The 22,981-nt window shown below is 40.8% G+C and overlaps 1 protein-coding gene across 1 annotated transcript in view; it reads right to left on the bottom strand.

Moving 5' to 3' along the window:
- LOC132399810 (brefeldin A-inhibited guanine nucleotide-exchange protein 2-like) overlaps window positions 1-9,927 on the bottom strand; it is a 139,276-nt gene extending 129,349 nt beyond the window's left edge. Inside the window, exon 1 of the mRNA XM_059980584.1 lies at window positions 9,697-9,927. Within this exon, the coding sequence (XP_059836567.1) occupies window positions 9,697-9,820 (124 nt within the window). The 5' untranslated portion in view covers window positions 9,821-9,927. The remainder of the gene's footprint in view (window positions 1-9,696) is intronic.
- Between the last annotated feature and the right edge of the window lie 13,054 nt (window positions 9,928-22,981).

The following is a 22,981-nucleotide window of genomic DNA, read 5'->3' as shown; positions in this document are numbered from 1 at the left end:
ACCTAATTCGGGCTTAGGGTTTCATAAATAGCAGAGCAACTACCTTGCTGCGATCTACTGAAAGTCATCCCTCCAGCCCTTACCTTGTCCTCTCAACCCCACCCACGATCAGCCACACCTGGCGGGCAGGAGGCTAGAGTCAGGCCCGGAGGCTGTCCACTGAGGCAATGAAGCCCTCAAAACTGCTTCGGCACCTTGGCTCCAAGCACCCTGCACTTAAAGGCAAGCCCGTTGAGTTTTTTGAGCAGAAAAAACGTGAGCAAGTGGGACAGAAGCTAGTGCTGATAGCCACGAAAACTAAATTGTGGAATAGACTGGACATAAGGAACTCCCTTCAACTATCACTGTATTCTGGTCATGATTAACACCACCCCCCCACCCCTCAATCCACCGATCCGCAAGAATATTTTCAATATTAAACCTGCCCGCAGTGCAAAAAAGGTTGGTGACCCCTGCTCTCTCCTGTCCCAACAAGCTTCCTTAAATCTTTCCGTCATGTCAGATAACTCACCCTCATATACTTTCTACCCTCTAAGCCCCTTTCCTTCTAATTCAAAGTTGAAAGCAAACAAAAGATGACGGCACAGTTGCACAGCAGTTAGCGTAGCATTATACAGCACCAGTGACTGGAAGATCAAGATTCAATTCCTGCTGCTGTCTGTAAGGAGTTTGTACATTCTCCCCAATGTGGCATGTGTTTCCTCCAGGTGCTTTGGTTCCTCCCATATTCCAAAAGATGTACGAGATCAGGCTAGTATGTTAGCACCAGAAGAATGGCAATACTTGTCGGCTGCCCCCAGCATTGGTCAAAGTAGTTCACTGTTTCAATGAATACGTGACAAAACTAATCTTCATTATTCCGGTAGTGAAGAATGATTTTAAACTCAAAAGTACATGAAGCCAAATTAGTGAAGGAGCAGGGAAAGCAAGAACCAAGAACACTGAGCAAGAATGCTTGCAGGCATCCCAACAAAAGCTACACTGCTGAAAAGTATTCATCATGAATTATATACAGCTTACAACATGTATCATGAAGGACTTCAGTCTTCAGCACACCACCTAAATTAAATTGCCCAGAGTGATTTGGAGAACAAACTTCAAACAAATTCAAATCAATTCCACACAGAAATAAATAACTAAAATAACTAACACACACAAAATGCTGGTGGAACACAGCAGGCCAGGCAGCATCTATAGGGAGAAGCACTGTCAACGTTTCAGGCCGAGACCTTTCATCAAGACTAACTGAAAGGAGAGATACTAAGAGATTTGAAAGTAGTGGGGGGGGGGGGGGGGAGAGGGGGAAATGCAAAATGATAGGAGAAGACCGGAGGGGGTGGGATGAAGCTAAGAGCTGGAAAGGTGATTGGCGAAAGTGATACAGAGCTGGAGAAGGGAAAGGATCATGGGACAGGAGGCCTTGGGAGAAAGAAAGGAGGGGGGAGCACCAGAGGGAGATGGAGAACAGGCAGAGTGATGGGCAGAGAGAGACAAAAACAAACAACTAAATATTGTCAGGGATGGGGTAAGAAGGGGAGGAGGGGCATTAACGGAAGTTAGAGAAGTCAATGTTCATGCCATCAGGTTGGAGGCTACCCATCCAGTATATAAGGTGTTGTTCCTCCAAACTGAGTGTGGCTTCATCTTGACAGTAGAGGAGGACATGGATAGATATATCAGAATGGGAATGGGATGTGGAATTAAAATGTGTGGCCAGTGGGAGATCCTGCTTTCTCTGGCAGACCGAGCATAGGTGTTCAGTGAAACGGTCTCCCAGTCTGCGTCGGGTCTCACCAATATATAAAAGGCCACACCTGGAGCACCAGACGCAGTATACCACACCAGCCAACTCACAGGTGAAGTGTCGCCTCACCTGGAAGGACTGTCTGGGGCCCTGAATGGTAGTGAGGGAGGAAGCGTAAGGGCAGGTGTAGCACTTGTTCCTCTTGCAAGGATAAGTGTCAGAAAGGAGATCGGTGGGATGGGATGGGGCGGATGAATGGACAAGGGAGTCACGTAGGGAGTGATCCCTGCGGAAAGGGGGGGGGGGGGGAGGGAAAATTGTGCTTGGTAGTGGGATCCCGTTGGAGGTTCCAGCATCTGCAGATTTCCTCATGTTTGCTCTTAAAATAACTAACAATTTACTTTCGATTTCATCATGTCGTTAGCTAAAGTTAACTTGCACAATTTTGTGTTAAGAGGTCACCTGATGCAAAATATCAACATTTACCATATTATAATAATAAATTCTGGAGCAACAAATCTTGTTAAAAATACCAGGCTTGAATTCATTGTATCAGTATGAACTATAAACTAAATTCCAATGATAAACAATAGCAAATAGTTCAAGAAATATGTCCTCATTGTCAAACATATATCCCAAGTGATAAATCATCCAAGATGGCTGATTATCTGTTACTTGTGAAGCGGGGTGCCTTGTGCAATCATAATCGGATGAAAAACTGACATGGGAACACGGAGGAACATCTGGAAATCTCCAGGAAGACCTTCTTCGTTGCTGCTGTTATGAGGTCCGGGTCTCTGCTGAGAACAGGCCCCCAGTCCTCAGGGTTGCATTGCCGATGGCCGTTGGCAGGGGCATCTTAATGCGCTTGGCAGAGAATGGTGCTCGGAGAAGCTGTGCCGGAGGGGATGGTCGGAGGCTCAGAGATTCGACAGACTCGGAGTCTGCTGCGGTCAGATCGCTTTCAGTGTGTGCTGTGTCTGCAAGGCTGGTTTCGATGGAGCTTTCATTGTGTGCTGTGTCTGCGAGACTGAGTCGGTCAGCACCGTGGAAGTCCATAGCGGGGGTATTCCCTTCTGCCGCCTGCGTGGGATGACGAGTCTATCGGGACCCTGAGGACTTGTGGAAACTGTGTGGTGGTTTCTTTTGAACTTAAGGTCTTTTAAGATCTTTGGACTATTTTTACTGTGCCCATGGTCTGTTTTTTATCGATTATGCTCTTGTTTGCACTGTTGTAACTATGTGGTTTTGTGCAGGTCTTATAGCTTTAATTTTTGGTCTTGCTTTGTCTGGTGGGATTGGAGCTCATTTCCAGGGAACGCGCTAAGATGATAGTGCGATATTAATACGCAGCAGCCTCTCCAGACTCTGGATTAGGGATTGCCAAAAGTTATGCAGATTTTCTGGTGTCATCTGTTTTGTCATGTGCTTTTGTGATATTATTCTGGAGGAACATTGTCTCATTTTTTAACTGCATTACATTTGTCGTTTTTAAATGACAATAAACTGAATCTAGCACTGCCAGAAACTGAAAATCAAATGAGATTCCATAAGGAAAGGTTGGGTTGGGTAAATTTTAAAAACCAGCAAATCATGTCCAAATGAGGTGATACAAGGTGAAAGAGGAAATATATATATAAAAAATGAGTAACTCAAATGAATCCAGGTCCTAAGAAGAAGAATAGCCTTTAACTCGACAGTGGAGTTATCGGGGGCACTGTCATGACGGTGTTTCCGTAGCAAGCTATTCTTGTTTCAATGAGGCTGAGTTGCTATCTCAACGCTCAACCCGACTTGGATTTGAACTCGGGAACCTTTGCTCTGGAGTCCGGCGCTAATATTATTGCGCCACCAAGCGGGACAAGGTCCTAAAAAGGCAGGGAATAACTTATAAAATTTAATAGGAAATAACAAAGTACAATACCTTCTTTATTTAAGAAATGTCTTCACAAAAAATACTTCGCAAGCAGAGTTTAATAAGAGCAAACAAGTGCATACTGGACAATTTGATATTTGAGACACTGGAGGGGCTTTAAATTATTAAGGAAGTGGGATGGGAGCAAGGGTGATTCTAGATTTAAAGAGAAAGCAAAGGATCAGGGAGTAAAGTACAAGTTTGGAAAATAAGCAGCGTGAGGCTGTAAGGAGTACCGTGGACAAAGTAATAGAAATTCAGTAATCAATATCAATTGAAGTGGGAGAGAGAGAGAAAAAAAATTTAAAAAACAAATTAATCAGAATGCACAAATGGTTATGGCATAATGGATCAACAGATGAGGCAAATAGGGATAAATGAATTTGAATTAATAGCTATGAAGTGATACAGTCACAATCAGATCAAACTAGGAACAGGAAGTATACCTGACTTTCAGAATGGAAAAACATAGAGTATGTGGTGGGGGTACACTTCGTTTGTTGCAAGGGTAGTAATGACAAATGACTCAAATCAAAAGTCAACTAGAATCATTATGGGGCTGGTAACCAAAAGTTGACAAAATAGACTTGTTTATCAATACTGTGCCACTAGTGGAGGAGGTCATAATTCCAGATGACTTCAACCTTTATCAAAACAGGGCAGGAGAAATAGGCATCATGAACTTCAGTTAGAAGTTCAAAATGTTTTCTGGAGCAACATGTCAAGGAACCATTGAGGCAATATTCTTAGATCTTTGATCACATAATGAAAGAATTAACTGACTTCTCACAAGAAGTGATTAAATATGATTAAGTTTTCTATGCTGTTTGAGGGATATATAAATCAATAAGTACTGAATTTAATGCTAGTTACACAAGCACAAGTGGTACTTTGGTTCAGATTGGGAAACAAATTATAAAAATTTACCATTCGGTAACAAAATGTTCACAGATTTTGTTTAAATTCTATTGAGGAAACTCCACAAAAGATATAAAAATGTGCCTAAATAAGAACTGTAATAGATTTAAAGCTTATTACATTGGCAAGAACCTACCGATTGGGAAAAAAAATAATGAAACAGTTATAATGACCAAAGGGAAGTAGACCACAAAAAATTGTAAAATTAAATGTTTTAAAATTACAATAAAATCTATAACTAGATTAAAAATGAATACATTAAACAAATACAGATAACAACAAACAAAATTAAGCATGTTTTACTCTCAAGGTCTACACTGCAGAAAATGCAAGAAATGTAACAGAATCAGAAGTGAACCAAGTTATTCAGTTAATATGACATAGATCATCATCAGAAGTCTGGAAAACAGATACACGTTTCCTCACTATCCGAAGGTAGAGCGTTCCTATGAAACCGTTTGTAAGCCGAAATGTCGTAAAGTGAAGAAGCAATTACCATTAATTTATATGGGAACAGTTTTGAGCATTCCCAGACCTAAAAAATAATCTACCAAATCATACTAAATAACACATAAAACCTAAAATAACACAAACATCATATTTTTGTCAGTTGAATCTGCAAAAGGCAAATAATGGATTTCCAAAAGGCGTGACCCCACAAAAGATCATTCTGCAAATCTGGAAATCTTAAGCAACGTGCACAAAATGCAGGAGGAACTCAGATCAGGCAACATCTATGGCAACATCTAAAGTATAAACAGTTGACATTTCAAGCCAAGACCCTTCATTAGGTCTGGAAAGGAAGGGGGCAAAAGCCAAAATAAATTGGTTGGCAGAGTAGAAGAAGCACAGATTGGAAGGTGATAGGTGAGACTAGGAAAGGTGGAAGGTGGGCAAGTGAAAGGGGATGAGAATGTAAGAAGCTGATGGTGAAAGGTGGAAGAGGTAAAGAGCCAAAAAAGGTAGAAATTAATCAGAGAGGACAGTGGACCTTGAAAGAAAGGGAAGGAGGCAGGGCACAAGAGGTGGATGAGGAGAAGAGAAGGAGTGAGGTGAAAACCAGAATGGGGAATGGAAAAAGAGAGAAGGAGAGAGGGGAGGTAAATATCAGAAGTTAAAGAAATGTTCATGCTATCAGGTTGCATGCTACCAGACAGAATATAATGTGTTGCTCCTCCAACTTGAGTTTGGCTTCATTGTGGCAGTAGAGAAGGCCATAGACATGTCAAGTTGAAATGGGTAGCCACTGGGAGATTCTACAGCCGTCAGAGCAAAGGTGCTTAGCAAAGCACTTCCCAAACATGCACCACGTCTCACCGATGTACAGGACACAACAGGACAATGAATACAACGGATGATTCCGACAGGTAAAGGAAGAGTCGTCAAGGCAGGTGTTGCACTTGTTATGCTTGCAGGGTTAAGTGCCAGGAAGATTAGTGGGGAAATTCTAGTCACACTGTCTGCCCCTTTTCTCTCCTTACTTGCCTATCACCTCCTTTCTTCCATGGACTACTGTCTTCTCAGATTAGATTCTTCTTCAGCCCTTTACCACTTATACCTACCAGCTTCTTACTTCATCTCCACTCACCTTCCCCCTCACCTGTCAGCTTGTACTACTTCCACTCCAGCATACCTTATTCTGGCTCCCCTATCTTATTCTGGCTACTGCCTCCTTCTTTTCCAGACCTGATGAAGGGCGTCAGCCAGAAATATTGACTATTTATTCCTTTCCATAGATGCTGCTGACTTGCTGAGTTCTTCCAGTAGAGAGAGAGAGTGTGAGTGAGTGAGTGAGTGAGTGAGTGAGTGAGTGAGTGAGTGAGTGAGTGAGTGAGTGAGTGAGTGAGTGAGTGAGTGAGTGAGTGTGTGAGTGAGTGAGTGAGTGAGTGAGTGTGTGAGTGTGTGAGTGTGTGTTTTAAAAAAAAATAAGATAAGGGCCCTTAAATTGGGAAAATATATCATGGTCAAAGAACAAAGTTAACCAAATAAACCACAGAAGTTCCATAGGTGCCATTCTCAGATTGTCATTGTGTAGCTTATGGGGTGCCAATTCAAATCCTGGACCTCAACTATTGACAACTGACACTAAATTCAATGAAAAGAGAGTTATCAGTATACAGGTTAATGAGTTAACAATGCCAGTTCAAATATGATACCAATATTCTAGTTGTGGGGTAGGTGGAATCTGATGTAAAATACAAGCTATACATCTTCACGGAGTTGATAAGAAAACTTTTTTTTAAAATGGTGAGAAATGAGTGGGTGCTATATGATATTGGCACCAGATGCTTGAAGGTAGCATACTAAAAGGTTAGTATGATACAAGGACAGAAAGTAAGAATAGGGGCACATTCACGAATTTTACAAAGCCACGGCACAACTCATATTTCTGGACTCCATATGTAATGCTACAAGAAGTTTGATTTGGTGGTAATGAAATCAATATTCACCACATTGACTCTAGCAATGACGTGGCACTTCATTAAAGTATACAAGATTTTGAAAAAGACCAGAAAGGTAGAAGATACCCAGCTATTTCCTATGTTAAAGGTACATCATAGTGTTGTGGATTTTCAGTTACCTAATGCATCAAAGTCGAAGATACCCTGTTTTTTTTACACCAAGGAAATCAAATTGTATTCAAGCAAATGAATGAGATATGTAATAAATTATTGCCAATGAAGCACTTTCAATGGTGTTAAATGCAATGATCACAATGATTTATCATTGAAGGGCAAGCAGAAGAATCATGGGGGAGAAAAGGTAAAACTAATAGAAAGGTGCAAATAAAATTAGATCATAAAAATCACTGGAACTTGAGAAAGGGAAACAATTTTTTGCAAGTAATAAAATTAAGCTGGTGGGCATGTAATAAAGGTGGGGTCATCAGCAAAAAGCAGAACATTGTTGTTTGTATTTAGTGAATAAAATCTGAAACTACACAGCCCATCTTGTTCACAGAAGAATCATATCATTGTTTGCGAATCTAAGGAAGAGTGAAAACAGAAGTGCATGCCAACATTGAAACAAGGGAAGGAATATGACCAATAAAGCTTTCAAAGAGCTTTTGCATAACACATTGTGCTTCAAAGGAATCTGGACATATGGATAAGCATAAGCATCACATCAAAGCAGCATGACTAAAACTCACCAACAAGTTGTAAACAATAGGTGTGCAAATGCATCAAATTACTCCCACTCAAACCAAGGGGCAATGCTTTAAGTAACTAATTGTGCAAATGATACAAACAGCAAAACTAAGACCATGACATTAAAAATTACTTAGTCATAACCATAGAAGGTTAAAAGGCCTCAAAATCAGATTTATTACAATCGACATAAGATGTAAAATTAGTTGTTTTGCAGTAGCAGTACAAAGATATGAAATCTATACATTACAAAAATAAACAAGTTGTACAAGAGGAATAACATGGAAGTTTCCATGGATTGAAAGACCACTCAAGAAATCTGATGAAGGAGTGGAAGAAGCTGTTCCTAAATCATTGAGTGTGGATCTTGAGGCTCCTGTCCATCCTCTCTGATAGTCGTAACAACAGGGCCTGTCCTAGATGGTGAAGGTTCTTAACAATGGATGCCTCTTTCTTGAGGCACCAGCTTTTGAAGATGTCCTTGATGGCAGGGATTAATGTGAAGAATGATAATGCTGTAGTTAATCCAAGTGAAATGCTGCTGAGGCGCAAATAATGAGTCTTCACTATTCTATTTTCTGCACAATTTGCGTTATTCTTTCTCCCTTGGAATCCATAATAATACTGGAATTCCTTTTGATCTCTTCACTATTCTAAATTCCTGCAACTCAAAACATCAGCTATTTCTAACTTATCCTACTTTTGATGAAAGGTAATCTTAAAATATTTCTCTTCACAGATGCTGCCTGACCTGCTGCACATTTCCAACATTTTATTTATCTCTCTGATCTGTAGCATTTGCAATTTTTTTCCCCTTTTTGAATACAATTTCATCACCAGTCAATTACAAGACTACGTGTTTTTCATCAGATTTCTGAACAGTACATGAACATATTCCATTTTTTTCTGGACTAATTTTGTAATTTATTATAATTTTAACACCTTTCCAGCAATGTTTTGCTATTGCAAATTTCACATCATCTAAGCTAGTGACAACAAATCTAATCACTAAAAACACAAAATGCTGGTAGAACTCAGCAGGCCAGACAGCATCTATGGGAGGAGGTAGTGACGACGTTTCGGGCCAAGACCCTTCATCAGGAGTGAAGTTACTTCACATCTTACCTATATCACAGATCAGTTGAGAGTCATCAAAAACCCAAAGGCAAACTCTCAAAAAATTGCATGGAATAAACTACCAGAACAATTGCCCTGGATTTTACGTAATTTTTTTTCACAAAAATAAAAATAACCAAGTCAAGAAAACTTAGAGAAGTTCAAAATTTGTAATTTAATAAAATTGGTGCTAACAAATTAACAATAAAACTACCAAATTGTCATAAAAACCTATTGTCTTCTCTATCACCCTATGAAGAAGGACAACTACCGTTTATGAGACTTGAAAAGTACTAACGTGGTTGACTTCTTCTTCATTTTGGAAACAATGAGAAATCAAAAATGATTGTTGAATTGAGAAACATCCACATCTAAGAAACATTAAATAAAATCTTGAAAGCCAGGTGGGGGCTTAAATGATACTAATCAGTGTGAATTCAAAGTTACAAACCAAACACCAATGGGGCGTCATATAGAGATTTAGCAACCTCTTCCATTCACAAAAAGAGCAATGTTAGATTAACTGCCATTGCCTATAACATATCGTCCTATTTCGCGAAAGCCTGCATGTTGTAAATTGTCGCTTCAAATCTGACGCCTCTCGGAACCACCGTGTTCAGTTTCAACAGCGGAAGTGAAAAAGGAACTCTCGAGAGCGAATAGGAGGCCTTCCCACTTTATTCTCCAGCCACATTTATCCTGGAGTCACTCTGGCTAATACCACTGACACGATGGGGCAGAATTATCAGGAATCAGCTGAATACATGTTAAACCAAATATTCTGCAGGAACTCTCCCTCTCTCCACCCCCCCCCTCCCTCCCCATTTCCTTTGCCAGCAAACCCGAAAACTCACCCAGAGCCACCTCACAGGCTTTGCGGAGCTGGGATTGCTGGGATTTCCTCACATCTTTGTCAGCTAGGATTTTTTCCAGCGCGCGAGTCAAGAACATGTTTTTGGTTTTGCTGTCCTCGCGCATGATTTACTGGTCGTCAGTGCCGGCGATGGAAGCACCGATGGAACGGTGGGGGGGGGGACCAATTCCTCCTAATCCTCAGGTACCGCCATGTTCACTGGCGGTCACGTGACACGGCGACACGCAGGCGCAGTTGCCGTTGGAAAGTGTCGCTGGCCGCCGTGGCTTTGGCTTTCGTCCCTCAGAGGCAACGCGCAACGGCAAGTATTGAGCCATACGGCTGTTACTTATTTTCAACGTTTTGTTAACCTGCTTCTTCTAAATCTGTCCAGGAAACACGTTTTATATATCAATTAACAAAGTTATCACATTGGCTTTCTCCTATCTCTCTTCACCCACATCAAACTTCATTTGTCCAGTTTTGGCAAACGTATGGCTGTTTAAAGAAATAATCACCTGTTGAGCTTGCGTACGATTATGTGGCAATTGATTGTTCAATTAAGCTCTCAACGCGTCGTTTATCTGGCCGATGTCTGTTATAACCATTACTTTCTCACTCTCTGGCAATTCCGCTTCATAGTTTTATTAACTTTGTTAACGTATGACCAAAACACACACAGCTGACAAGCACAGACGTGTGAGGATACATTATTCACCTCCTGATCTGATCAATCTGTATTATACGTTGATCTCATCCACCAAAAGCATTTACTTTAATCGAACACGCCTAAATTGCAAAAGTAATCCTGCTTTCTTTTTCCTCAACAACATGCCATCTTCTTTAAAATTGTTCATCTCCTGCACCATCTTCTGCAGCAGCTACTCAAGGCATGTAAGACAGACAGCATAGTTCATGATATCTGCTACAGAGTTTAAGGACATCATTTTCAAGAATATCACAGTTATAGAGTTATAGAAAAGTACAGCACAGAAAGAGGCCCTTCAGTCATCTAGTCCATGTCAAATATTGACCTGCACTGGGACCATAGCCTTTCATACCCCTATCATCGATGAACCTATCTAAACTTCTCTTAAATGTTCAAATCGAGCTCACATACACCACTTGCACTAGCAGTTCATTCCACACTCTCACCATCCTCAGAGTGAAGAAGTTTCCCCTCATGTTCCCCTTAAACTTTTCACCTTTCACCCTTAACCCATAACCCTAGTTGCTGTCCTACACAACCTCAGTAGAAAAAGCCTGTTTGCATTTATGCCATCTATACTCCACGTATTTTGTATACATATCAAATCTCCCCTCAATCTTCCATGTTCCAAGGAATAAAGTCCAAATCTACTCAATCTTTCCTTATAACTTGACAACATCTTTGTAAATTTTCTCTGTACTTTTTCAACTTTGTTTACATCTTTCCTGTAGGTAACTGACCAAAACTGCACACAATACTCCAAATCAGATCTCACCAATGTCTTATACAACTTCAACATAATAATCTCCTGTACTCAGTACTTTGATTTATGAAGCCCAATGTGTCAAAAGCTTTCTTTATGACCCTATCTACCTGTGACACCACTTGCAATGAATTATGGACCTGTATTCCCAGATTGTTTTGGTCTACAGCACTCCTCGTTGCAACACCTCACACTTGTCTACATTAAATTCCATACATCATTTTACAGCCCAGTTTTCCAGCTGTTCCAGATCCTGCTACAAACTCTGATAGTTTTCCTTGCTGTCTACTACACCCCCAGCCTTGGTGTCATCTGCAAATTTTCTGATCAAGTTAACCATATTATAGATTCATAGAAAAGTACAACACAGAAACAGGCCCTTCAGCCCATCTAGTCCATGTCAAACATTGACCTACCTACTCCCATTAACCTTCACTGGGACCATAGCCCTGCATACCCCTACCATCCATGTACCTATCCAAACTTTGCTTAAACACTGAACTCGAGTTTGTATGCACCAGATGTGCTGGCAGCTCGTTCCACATTCTCATGACCCTCTGAGTGAAGAAGTTTCCCCTCCTGATTTCCTTAAATTTTCGCCTTTCACTCTTAACTCTTGACCTCTGGTTATAGTCCCACCAAACCTCAGTGGAAAAAGCCTGTTTGCGTTTACCCTATCTATACCCCTTATAATTTGGTATACCTCCCTCAAATCTCCTCTCACTCTTCTTCTATGTTCTAAGGATTATTGAAGTTAGATGACAAACGATAACTGACCAAGCGGTGATCCCTTCAGCATTCCACTAGTTACAGGCCTCTAGTCAGAGAGGCATCCATCTACTATCACCCTCTGGCTTCTCCCATAAAGCCAATATATAATCCAATTTCCTAGCTTATATTCAATGCTGAGCGACTGAACCTTCTTGAAAACTTCCCATACGGGACCTTGTCAAATGCCTTGCTAAAGTCCAAGTTGACAACATGCATTGCCTTCATTAACTTTCCTGGTAACTTCCTCAAAAAACTCTGTAAGATTGGTTAGACACGGCCTACCACACACGAAGCCATGCTGACTATCCGTAATCAGTCCATGTCTATTGAAGTACTCATATATCCGGTCCCTTAGAATACATTCCAATACTTTCCCACTACTGATGTCAGGCTCACTGACCTATAATTTCCTGGTTTATTTTTAAAGTCTTTCTTAAACAGTGGAACAACATTAGTTATCCTCCAATCCTCCGTACCCCACCTATCATTAAACACAATTTAAATATCTCTGTTAGGCCCTCTGCAATTTCTGCGTTTGCCTCCCACAGGGTCCAAGGGAATACCTTGTCAGGTCCTGGGGATTTATCCAACCTAATTTGCCTCAAGACAGCAAACTCCTCCTCTTGTCATCGTTGCTGGGTCTACATATTAGAACTACTCATCAAGTACTACCATGGGAGTAACTTTACTATATTTGCATTGGATCAAGAACGCAGCTCCTCATAACATTTTTAAGATAAATCGAGAATAGGCATTAATTGACAGCCCTGTTGGCAACGTCCATAACCTATGAGTAGACTTCAACAAACTCTTCTCCAGTAACGTGAAAAATTGTCATGAATGACAATCTTTTAACTGGTCTTACTCTCCCTCTCACTAGCTTCTGTTGAAACAAAATGCAGGAATCTTGGGATCTGTGTTGCAAGGATTGATCGGCAAGGCTCAAGGCTGCGGAGCCTTTTTGAAGAACTGAGTTTCATGTTTCTGGATTCTCATTACTCTTTTTATTTGCTTTTTTTGAACTGTTTGATTAGGCCGATCAATACGGACTGGGGTGCTTCAGTGAAAACTGTCTCTGCAGTCAGCTATCAGCACGGCACTGAACTGAACCAAACTCAATACTCCTGGTTTGATGTTGATATTCTATGTGTTGGTCACTTCCATTTTGTCATTTGTGAAATTTGTTTTACTTTCGCGCATTCGGTGGTTGGAATTTTTCTTTGAATAGGTTCCATGGTGTTTCTTTGTTACATGGCTGCCCGTGGGAGGATAAATCTCAAGTTGTATTCTGTATATTCTGTATTTAATACATCTATCATACAAGACTTTTCCTCTAGGTTAGGACTTGGTGTGACCATAATGACAATGTTTTTTTTACTATCAGAGCCAGAATCAACAACAATGCCTGTACTTCCTATTTCCAAATCATTAATGTGATTGTTTCCATGGATCTAGCTATGGTGCCCTCCAATTACTCTCTGTGCTATCCTTCAGTGACAGTATTGAGAAAACTGCATCAATTTCAATAAATGTATTGGAAAAACCCCACTATCATCCACATTTTTCTTGACTTCTGTTCTTATACTATCATAGAGTTGTAAAGCACAGAAATGGGCCCTTTGGCCCAGCTTGTCTATGCTGACTGTGATACCTATCTTTGCTAATTGAATTTTCTGCATTGGGTCTGTATCTCACTACTCCTTTCCTATCCAAGTACCTGTCCAAATCCCCTTTAAGCATTGTAATTGTATCTGACTCTGCCACCCCCCTGGCAACTCATTCCACATAACAACCACTGTCATTGTGGAAAATCTTGCCAGAAGCCAATGATTCTAGTTTTAGATTCCATCACCTTAGAAAAAACATTCTGCCTATATATGCCAACAATGGCCTTCTTAATTTTAAAAGCCTCTGCAAGGTCAACCTTCAGCTTATCCAATCTCTAAGTAACCCCTCCATTTCATGCAGCATTCTAGCGAATCTCTTCTGCAGTTTCCTAATGCTACTACATCCTTTCTTTAGTGAGGTGGCCAGAACTATACACAATATTCCAGCTGCCTTCTGACCAATAATTTATACAGCTTCAACATGACATTCCATCTCTTATTCTTAATGTTTTGGCTTTTAAAATACCAAATACCTTCTTCACTGCTGTTTCTACCTATGTCATGATTTTCAGAGAGCTACAAGCAAGTCCCTCTGATCACTACTACTCGCTGTGTATCATTTTGCGATGTTCAAAAATGCATCACCTCACAATTGTATAAATTAATTTCCGGCTACCACTGCTCAGTCTAACATCCCACTGATCTATGCTCCTATTGTCCTTTCACAATCTTCTTTGCCACCCTACTACTTCAGCAATTTTGAGTTGGGAGTAAACTTATTAATCAGTCTACCAACATTCTCATCCATCTATGACAAACAACAATGATTCCAGGACTGATCCTTGTAGTACACCATTACTTGTAGACTTCCTGTAAGGAAAGTCCATGACTACTTCCTCTGTCTCCTTCTTGTCACCTTAGATAATAGACAATAGGTGCAGAAGTAGACCATTCGGCCCTTCGAGCCTGCACCACCATTTTGAGAAAATTGCTGATCAACTACTATCAATACCCAGTCCCTGCCTTGTCCCCATATCCCTTGTTTCCCCTATCCTTAAGATACCTATCTAGCTCCTTCTTGAAAGCATCCAGAAAATTGGCCTCCACTACCTTCCAAGGCAGTGCATTCCAGACCCCCACAATTCTCTGGGAGAAGAAGTTTTTCCTTAACTCTGTCCTAAATGACCTACCCCTTATTCTCAAACCATGCCCTCTGGTACTGGGCTCTCCCAGCATCTGGAACATATTTCCTGCCTCTATCTTGTCCAATCCCTTATATGTTTAAATCAGATCCCCTCTCAATCTCCTTAATTCCAGCGTGTACAAGCCCAGTCTCTCTAACCTCTCTGCGTAAGACAGTCCAGACATCCCAGGAATTAACCTCGTGAATCTACGCTGCACTTCCTCTACAGCCAGGATGTCCTTCCTTAACCCTGGAGACCAAAACTGTACACAATACTCCAGGTGTGGTCTCATCAGGGCTCTGTACAAATGCAAGAGGATTTCCTTGCTCTTGTACTCAATTCCCTTTGTAATAAAGGCCAACATTCCATTAGCCTTCTTCACTGCCTGCTGCACTTGCTCATTCACCTTCAGTGACTGATGAACAAGGACTCCTAGATCTCTTTGTATTTCTCCCTTACCTAACTCTACACCGTTCAGATAATAATCTGCCTTCCTGTTCTTACTCCCAAAGTGGATAACCTCACACTTATTCACATTAAACGTTATCTGCCAAGTATCTGCCCACTCACCTAGCCTATCCAAGTCACCCTGAATTCTCCTAACATCCTCATCACATGTCACACTGCCACCTAGCTTAGTATCAAATTTGCTGATGTTATTTTCAATGCCTTCATCCAAATCATTGACGTAATTGTAAACAGCTGTGGTCCCAATACCGAACCCTGTGGCACCCCACTAGTCACCACCTGCCATTCCGAGAAACACTCATTCACTGTTACCCTTTGCTTTCTATCTGCCAACCAGTTTTCTATCCATGTCAATGTCTTCCCCCTGATGCCCTGAGCTTTGATTTTACCCACCAATCTCCTATGTGGGACCTTATCAAATGCCTTCTGAAAATCGAGGTACACTACATCCACTGGATCTCCCCCGTCTAACTTCCTGGTTACATCCTCGAAAAACTCCAACAGATTAGTCAAGCTTGATTTACCATGCTGCCTCGGCCCAATCCTATCACTGCTATCTAGATATGCCACTATTTCATCCTTAATAATGGACTCTAGCATCTTCCCCACCACCGATGTCAGACTGACAGGTCGATAGTTCTCTGTTTTCTCCCTCCCTCCTTTCTTAAAAAGTGGGATAACATTAGCCATTCTCCAATCCTCAGGAACTGATCCTGAATCTAAGGAACATTGGAAAATGATTACCAGTGCATCCGCAATTTCCAGGGCCACCTCCTTTAGTACCCTAGGATGCAGACCATCTGGACCTGGAGATTTGTCAGCCTTCAGTCCCATCAGTCTTCTCATCACCATTTCCTTCCTAATGTCAATCTGTTTCATTTCCTCTGTTACCCTATGTCCTTGGCCCATCCATACATCTGGGAGATTGCTTGTGTCTTCCTTAGTGAAAACAGATTTAAAGTACTCATTAAATTCTTCTGCCATTTCTCTGTTTCCCATAACAATTTCACCCAATTCATTCTTCAAGGGCCCAACATTGTTCTTAACTATCTTCTTTCTCTTCACATACCTAAAAAAGCTTTTGCTATCTTCCTTTATATTCCTGGCTAGCTTGCGCTCTTACCTCATTTTTTCTGCGCGTATTGTCTTTTTAGTTAAGTTCTGTTGTTCCTTAAAAACTTCCCAATCATCTGTCCTCCCACTCACCTTAGCTCTGTCATACTTCCTTTTTTTTTAATGCTATGCAATCTCTGACTTCCTTTTGTCAACCACTGTGGCCCCTTTCCCCGTTTTGAATTCTTCCTTCTCTGGGAGGATGAACTGATTTTGCACCTTGTGCATTATTCCCAAGAATACCTGCCATTGCTGTTCCACTCTCTTTTCTGCTAGGATATCCGTCCAGTTAACTTTGGCCAGCTCCTCCCTCATGGCTCCATATTTTCCCCTCTTCAACTGCAATACTGACACCTCCGAGCTGCCCTTATCCTTCTCAAATTGCAGATAAAAACTTAACATATTATGATCACTACCTCCTAATAGCTCCTTTACTGCAAGAACGCTTATCAAATCCTGTTCATTACATAACACTAAATCCAGAATAGTCTTGTCCCTGGTCGGCTCTCGTACAAGCTGTTCCAAGAATGCATCCCGTAGGCACTCTACAAACTCCCTATCCTGTGGTCCAGCACCAACCTGATTCTCCCAGTTCACCTGCATGTTGAAATCCCCCATAACTACTGCGACATTACCTTTGCCACATGCCAATGTTAACTCGCTATTCAACTTGCACCCAATATCCATGCTACTGTTTGGTGGCCTGTAGACAACACCCATTTGGGTCCTTTTGCCCTTACTGTTCCTCAATTCTATCCATACAGACTCTATTTCTCCTGACCCTATGTCCCCCCTTGCAAAGGACTGAATCTCATTTCTCACCAACAGGGCCACCCCACCCCCTCTGCCCACATTTCTGTCCCTACGATAGCACGTATACCCTTGAACATTCATTTCCCAGGTCTGATCTCCCTGCAGCCATGTCTCCGTTATCCCAACAACATCATAGTTACCCTTTCACCTGGGCTTCAAGGTCATCCGCCTTATTTCTGACACTTCGTGCATTCAGATATAGAATTTTTAGCCCATTTCTCCTCTCTCTGTTTGAATCGCTGTCTATTGTGCTTAACCCAGCTCCCCGAACTCCCATCGTTCCCCAGAACCTTGTTGGGTTCTGTTTCTTGATGTTTCAGTTCTCACTTAACAAAGTGAAATTAGCCTAATTTCATATTAATATTATTGCTGAGAAGTAAGTTTGACTGTTTTCAACTTCCTTGGAAGTCTTATAGACCAAACAACCTCAATCATTCTGACATTTTGACATTTCATATTTATCCATTTAAGTTTGACCACTAGTCTTCTTGCAACATCATAAAATCTTGCAGCACAAAATCATTTGGCCCAACGTGCAAATGTAGCAAACTGTATTGATTGTGGTTTTCCAGTCAATATCACTTAGTTCATTAAAGAAATCTCAGCTCCCCTTTGATCCATCGTAATTGACCTTGTTGCCAGTGGAAACATATCTTCTTACTACATCAGAACCTCTCATAATGGAGTATATTATTCCCTTCCATGCATATTGAAAACGAATACAACATTTCTGTCACTTTCCTAAGTAAAATTGGCTAAACTTAGCAATCCCAGAACTTTTTGGTGTCAATGATTTGATGTTCGTGTATTTAATATACGTGGGAAAAGTTATGTATAAGATGTTTCAGTCAGATATTATTTCTTAATGAGAACTACAGAGTTACTGTTATATTCAATTCAGTATTAAGAATGATTTAGCATCAAAGCTTTGGAAAAATATTCCTCGAGTTCAGTGCATTTCTTTCTGAAGATTGTTACTTCATATCATTGTTTATGGAATCTCCTTTTGGATATTGTCTGTCTTTAAATTTCAACCTCATGTTTCTAAATGTGTCGTCAAAAGACAGCTTGTAAGCCAGGGTTTCATAACTGCTTACCCTTCAGTCATCTATGAATGCATTATGATTATTTTTTACTTGTGCAATAAAATCCATAAGTATTCTTTCTGGACACCATTATATTTAACCAATGAAAAGACATGATCCTATCTTGTTTTCTTACCCCATTTTCTGCACCATGTGCCACATCGGGTGATAACCTTGCTGTTTCTTCAGCATTTTGTCTGTTTTTTTACAAGGCTGAATTACTAGCTCCATGCTTAAGCCTGCATGGAGGAAAGCATGCGTGGAGCTGGCTGGATTTGAACTTGGGACCTCTTGCCTCGAAGTCCAGTGCAGATACCACAACACCACTGGCTAGCCAATTCTACCTTGTTATCAAGGTCAAAAAACAAAGTGGAGGGTAATGAAAATAGAAAAATAATTAATAAAATTATATTAAACCATTTTTTGTTAACTTTACAATTGCTTAAACCACATTGATGAACAAGGCTGTAGCCAAATACAGAAAGCAATTGAACAGCTGCGTTAAGTATGACAAGTTCTTATAGGTATTTCCATCATAAATGTGTACATTTAAACTTACAGTTTGAAAACAAATACTGAGTAAAAATCTGGCATCATGAAATTGAAATACATGCTGAAATCACGATCTAGAAAATCTAATACATCCAAAGGTTTGTGTCAGTTGGTAATTGATAAGTTTGCTCATTAACTCTCATTTGTAAACACGTTGCACATTTTTGTGAATAAAAATGTCCTGCATGTAGTCTGTTGTGGGGATGACCCTGTAATTGAATGGGGAGCCAGGCAAGAGTATCAGGAAGGTGCAGTAATAGTTGTGATTGCAGCCATGGATTTGCGATGGGGATGCACTGGGAGCCTTTACTATAACGGCTGGAATTGCAGTGAACAATGAGCAGTCTTTACAGCTTCCGTCAGAGTTAGATGGAAGAGGCCTTTTCGAAGATTTTTATAGCAGAGAGAAATCAGAGGTCTTTACTGTGATGGTCAACCTGGGATGTAGGACATCAGGGATAGATGTGAATGAGGGATTGTGGTGACAATCAGTTCAAGAATGAGCTATGTTGGTGCAGTGGGAATAGTGGTTGGAAGTTGGTCGTGTTGGATCATCTTTGTGGGCAATTCGGCATTGAGGTCTGGGTCTCAGATGATCCATTGCAATTTATGAGGACAGCGATAGAATTTAGTAATTTTGGTGAAAGGAGAAGAGAATGGTTAAGAAATGAAAAGCAATTATGACAGTTTACTGAAATACTGCATGTTTTGAATATACACACAAAATGCTGGAGAACTCAGCAAGTCAGACTGCATCAATGGAAATGAGTAATTTGTCAACATTTCTGGCCAAGACCCTTCTTCAAGTATGCCAGAATTGTGCAATGTGGCTGATTTTAAGGACAATATGGTCATAATAATCAGAATAATTAATTGGATGGAAATATGTATTTATAGTCTGCTATATAAGAATTTTAAGAAGTAAAAGATTGATGGTGGCAAACCTTTGGCAAGTGCAAGGTGGCAAGCACAAAAATTGTTGGCATGTAGCTGCAATGCTGTTCCTCAGTTCTTTAAACCCTATCCACAATAAACACACGTAATGATATTGTTACTGCTAAATGAATCAGCGAATGATTTCTTTTGCAACCTGAGAGCAGTGAGAGTTTCTTACAGGAAATGCATCGTGCTGGCTTGGTGCCAGCTAAATGGCTGCAATGTTGGATGATACATTTTGAATTCCCGCAGACCTAGTGTTTTTTGATAGTAAATGGTTGGGCTAGTTGGCATTGGTTTGTTTTACTTATATGCTTTCTTTTGTCATTTGTGAGTGAACACTGGATATTCAGTGATAATAGTGCTAAATACTTCTAGCATTATTATTTAGCTAGTGTAGCTTTGCATCACTATGAATATTCATGTGAGTCACTGTTTTCAGTGATGAACATGTTTAAGTCTAATTATAGGAATAGACTTACTGATAAACTAGTGCTACATGCATAGGTCTCAAATTGACCAAATGCAAGCCAGATGTAAAACAATTGTCACCATTAATGCAGCACAGAAGTCTTGCTGAGAGTAAAGAGTGTTATTTTCCTTAATCTTTTATAAATATGCACCACAGTTTATAATTTAATGTTCAGATTTTTATGTCATATATGCAGTGCAGTAACAATACTATTTAGAAATTATGTTTTCAATTGTCTTTTTAAAAGATTAATATTAATAATTTTGAGCATGTTTTCTAAAATGCTGCATTTATTTTAATCTATCTCTGTTATACTTTTATTAGTAGTAAAACAATGAATACGTGTAAATAAGCAACAGGACTCAACCTTTTGCCTTAAGCTGTCCATAATGATTGTTACCAATCTCTGCTCAAAATTACCATGGCACATGAGAGAATCTTTTAACTTTCCATAGACAATAGCCAGTTAGACTGTTTCATAAATGAATAAATAACACAAGAATACATCTGACCTTTATAACTTGAAGAAAGGTAAATATGTAAAAAATAATTCACATGGGGAGTCAGGAGATTATGAAATGCTTTGCCACAGTAAACTAATGAGGCAGAGACTGTGCTGCATACATCTACATAGACCAAAATCAAAGTGGTTTTGAATTTGTACCTCCCTCCATAACTGAATACTTAAGTTGCTCATTGACAGTTTCAGTCAGTGAGGATTACTGACAAGATACAATTTGCTGGACAATTTGAGTGGGTCAAGCAGCATCCCTTCATTCTGCAACACTGATAATTTCTTTCCTTCCACTGATGCTGCTCAACTACTAAGATCCTCCAGCAGATTGTCCATTGCTTCGGATTACAACCATAACGATCATAAGACATAGGAGCAGAATTAGGCCATTCAGCCTATCGAGTTCGCTCCGCCATTTCATCATGGCTAATCCCAGATCCCATTCAACCCCATTCACCTGCCCTGTCACCATATCCCTTGTTGTCCTGACCAATCAGGAATCTATCAACTTCCACTTTGAATATACCCACAACCTTGGGCTCCACCGCAGTCTGTGACAGAGCATTCCACAGATTCACCACTATTTTAACTCATTTCCTCTTTACTTCTGTTCTTAAAGGTCACCACTCAATGTTGAGGCTGTGCCCTCTCGATCTGGATACCACCACCAGAGGAAATATCCTCTCCAAATCCACTTTACCTAGTCCTTTCAACATTCGGTAGGTTTCAATGAGATCTGCTTGCGTTCTTCTAAATCCTAGTGAGTACAGGTTCAAAGCTGCCAAACACTCCTCATATGTTAACCCTTTCATTCCTGGAATCATCCTTGTGAACCTCCTTGGACTGTCTCCAATGACAATACATCCTTTCTGAGAAAAAGGGCCCGAAACTGTTGGCAATACTCCCAAGTGCGGCCTGACTGGTGTCAAATAAAGCTTTAGCATTATTTCCTTGTTTTTTATGTTCTATTCCCCTTGAAATAAATGCCAACATTGCATTTGCCTTCTTTACCACAGACTCAACCTGTGAATTAACCTTCTGAGCGTCTTGAACGAAGACTCCTAACTCCCTTTGCACCTCTAATGTTTGAATTTTCTCCCCATTTAGATAATAGTCTGCACAGCTGTTCCTTTTACCAAAATGCATTATCATATATTTCCCAACACTGTATTCCATCTCCATTTTTTTGCCCATTTTTCCAAATTGTCTAAGTCTCTTGTGATACCTGCAGCCTCATGTCTTCATTGGTAAGAACATCTCCTCCTCACTGAGATGCACCTCAAGACTGTGTGCTTAGCTACCTGCTCTACTTTCTTAGCACCTCTCCAATGCCATATACATATTTGCCAATGATAGCACTGTTGCTGGATGAACCACAGGTGGTGATGAGTTGGCTGAGAGGCCAGAGAGAGGACACCTTGTTGAGAGGTGCTGCAACAACAACCTCTCAATCAGCTCAGTAAAACTAAAGAGCTGGTTGTAGACATTGGGTGATTACGTCGCAGTCTATAAAGGAGAATGGAGATGGAGTAAGCCAGCAGCTTTAGATTCCTGGATGTTAACATTTGGATGACCTTTTCTGGGCACAACACATGGATGCAATTACAAGGAAAGTACACCAGCACCGTAACTTTTTCAGGAGGTTAAGGAAATGAACCATATAACAAACTACTACAATATACTGCTGAAGCTCCAGCCTCCAGGTCCAACGTATAATTCTCCGTAACTTCCGCCACCTCCAACAGGATCCCACTACCAATCACATCTTTCCCTCCCCCACCTTTCTGCTTTCCACAGGGATTGCTCCCTACGCGACTCCCTTGTCCACTCGTACCCCCCATCCCTTCCCACCGATCTCTCTCCTGGCACTTAACCTCGTAAGCGGAACAAGTGCTACATCTGCCCTTACACTTCCTCCCTCACCACCATTCAGGGCCCCAGACAGTCCTTCCAGGTGAGGCAACACTTCACCTGTGAGTTGGCTGGTGTGGTATACTGCGTCCGGTGCTCCCGGTGTGGCCTTTTATATATTGGTGAGACCCGACGCAGACTGGGAAACCGTTTCGCTGAACACCTATGCACGGTCTGGCAGAGAAAGCAGGATCTCCCAGTGGCCACACATTTTAATTCCATGTCCCATTCCCATTCTGATATGTCTATCCATGGCCTCCTCTACTGTCAAGATGAATCCACACTCAGGTTGGAGGAACAACACCTTATGTACCAGCTGGGCAGCCTCCAACCTGATGTTATGAACATTGATTTCACTAGCTTCTGTTAATGCCCCTCCTCCTCTTCT

The sequence above is a fragment of the Hypanus sabinus genome, chromosome 9, assembly GCF_030144855.1.
Source record: "Hypanus sabinus isolate sHypSab1 chromosome 9, sHypSab1.hap1, whole genome shotgun sequence".
NCBI classification, from domain to species: domain Eukaryota; kingdom Metazoa; phylum Chordata; class Chondrichthyes; order Myliobatiformes; family Dasyatidae; genus Hypanus; species Hypanus sabinus.
Note: the sequence above shows the minus strand (reverse complement) of the source record. Positions and strands in the feature narration are given on the sequence as shown.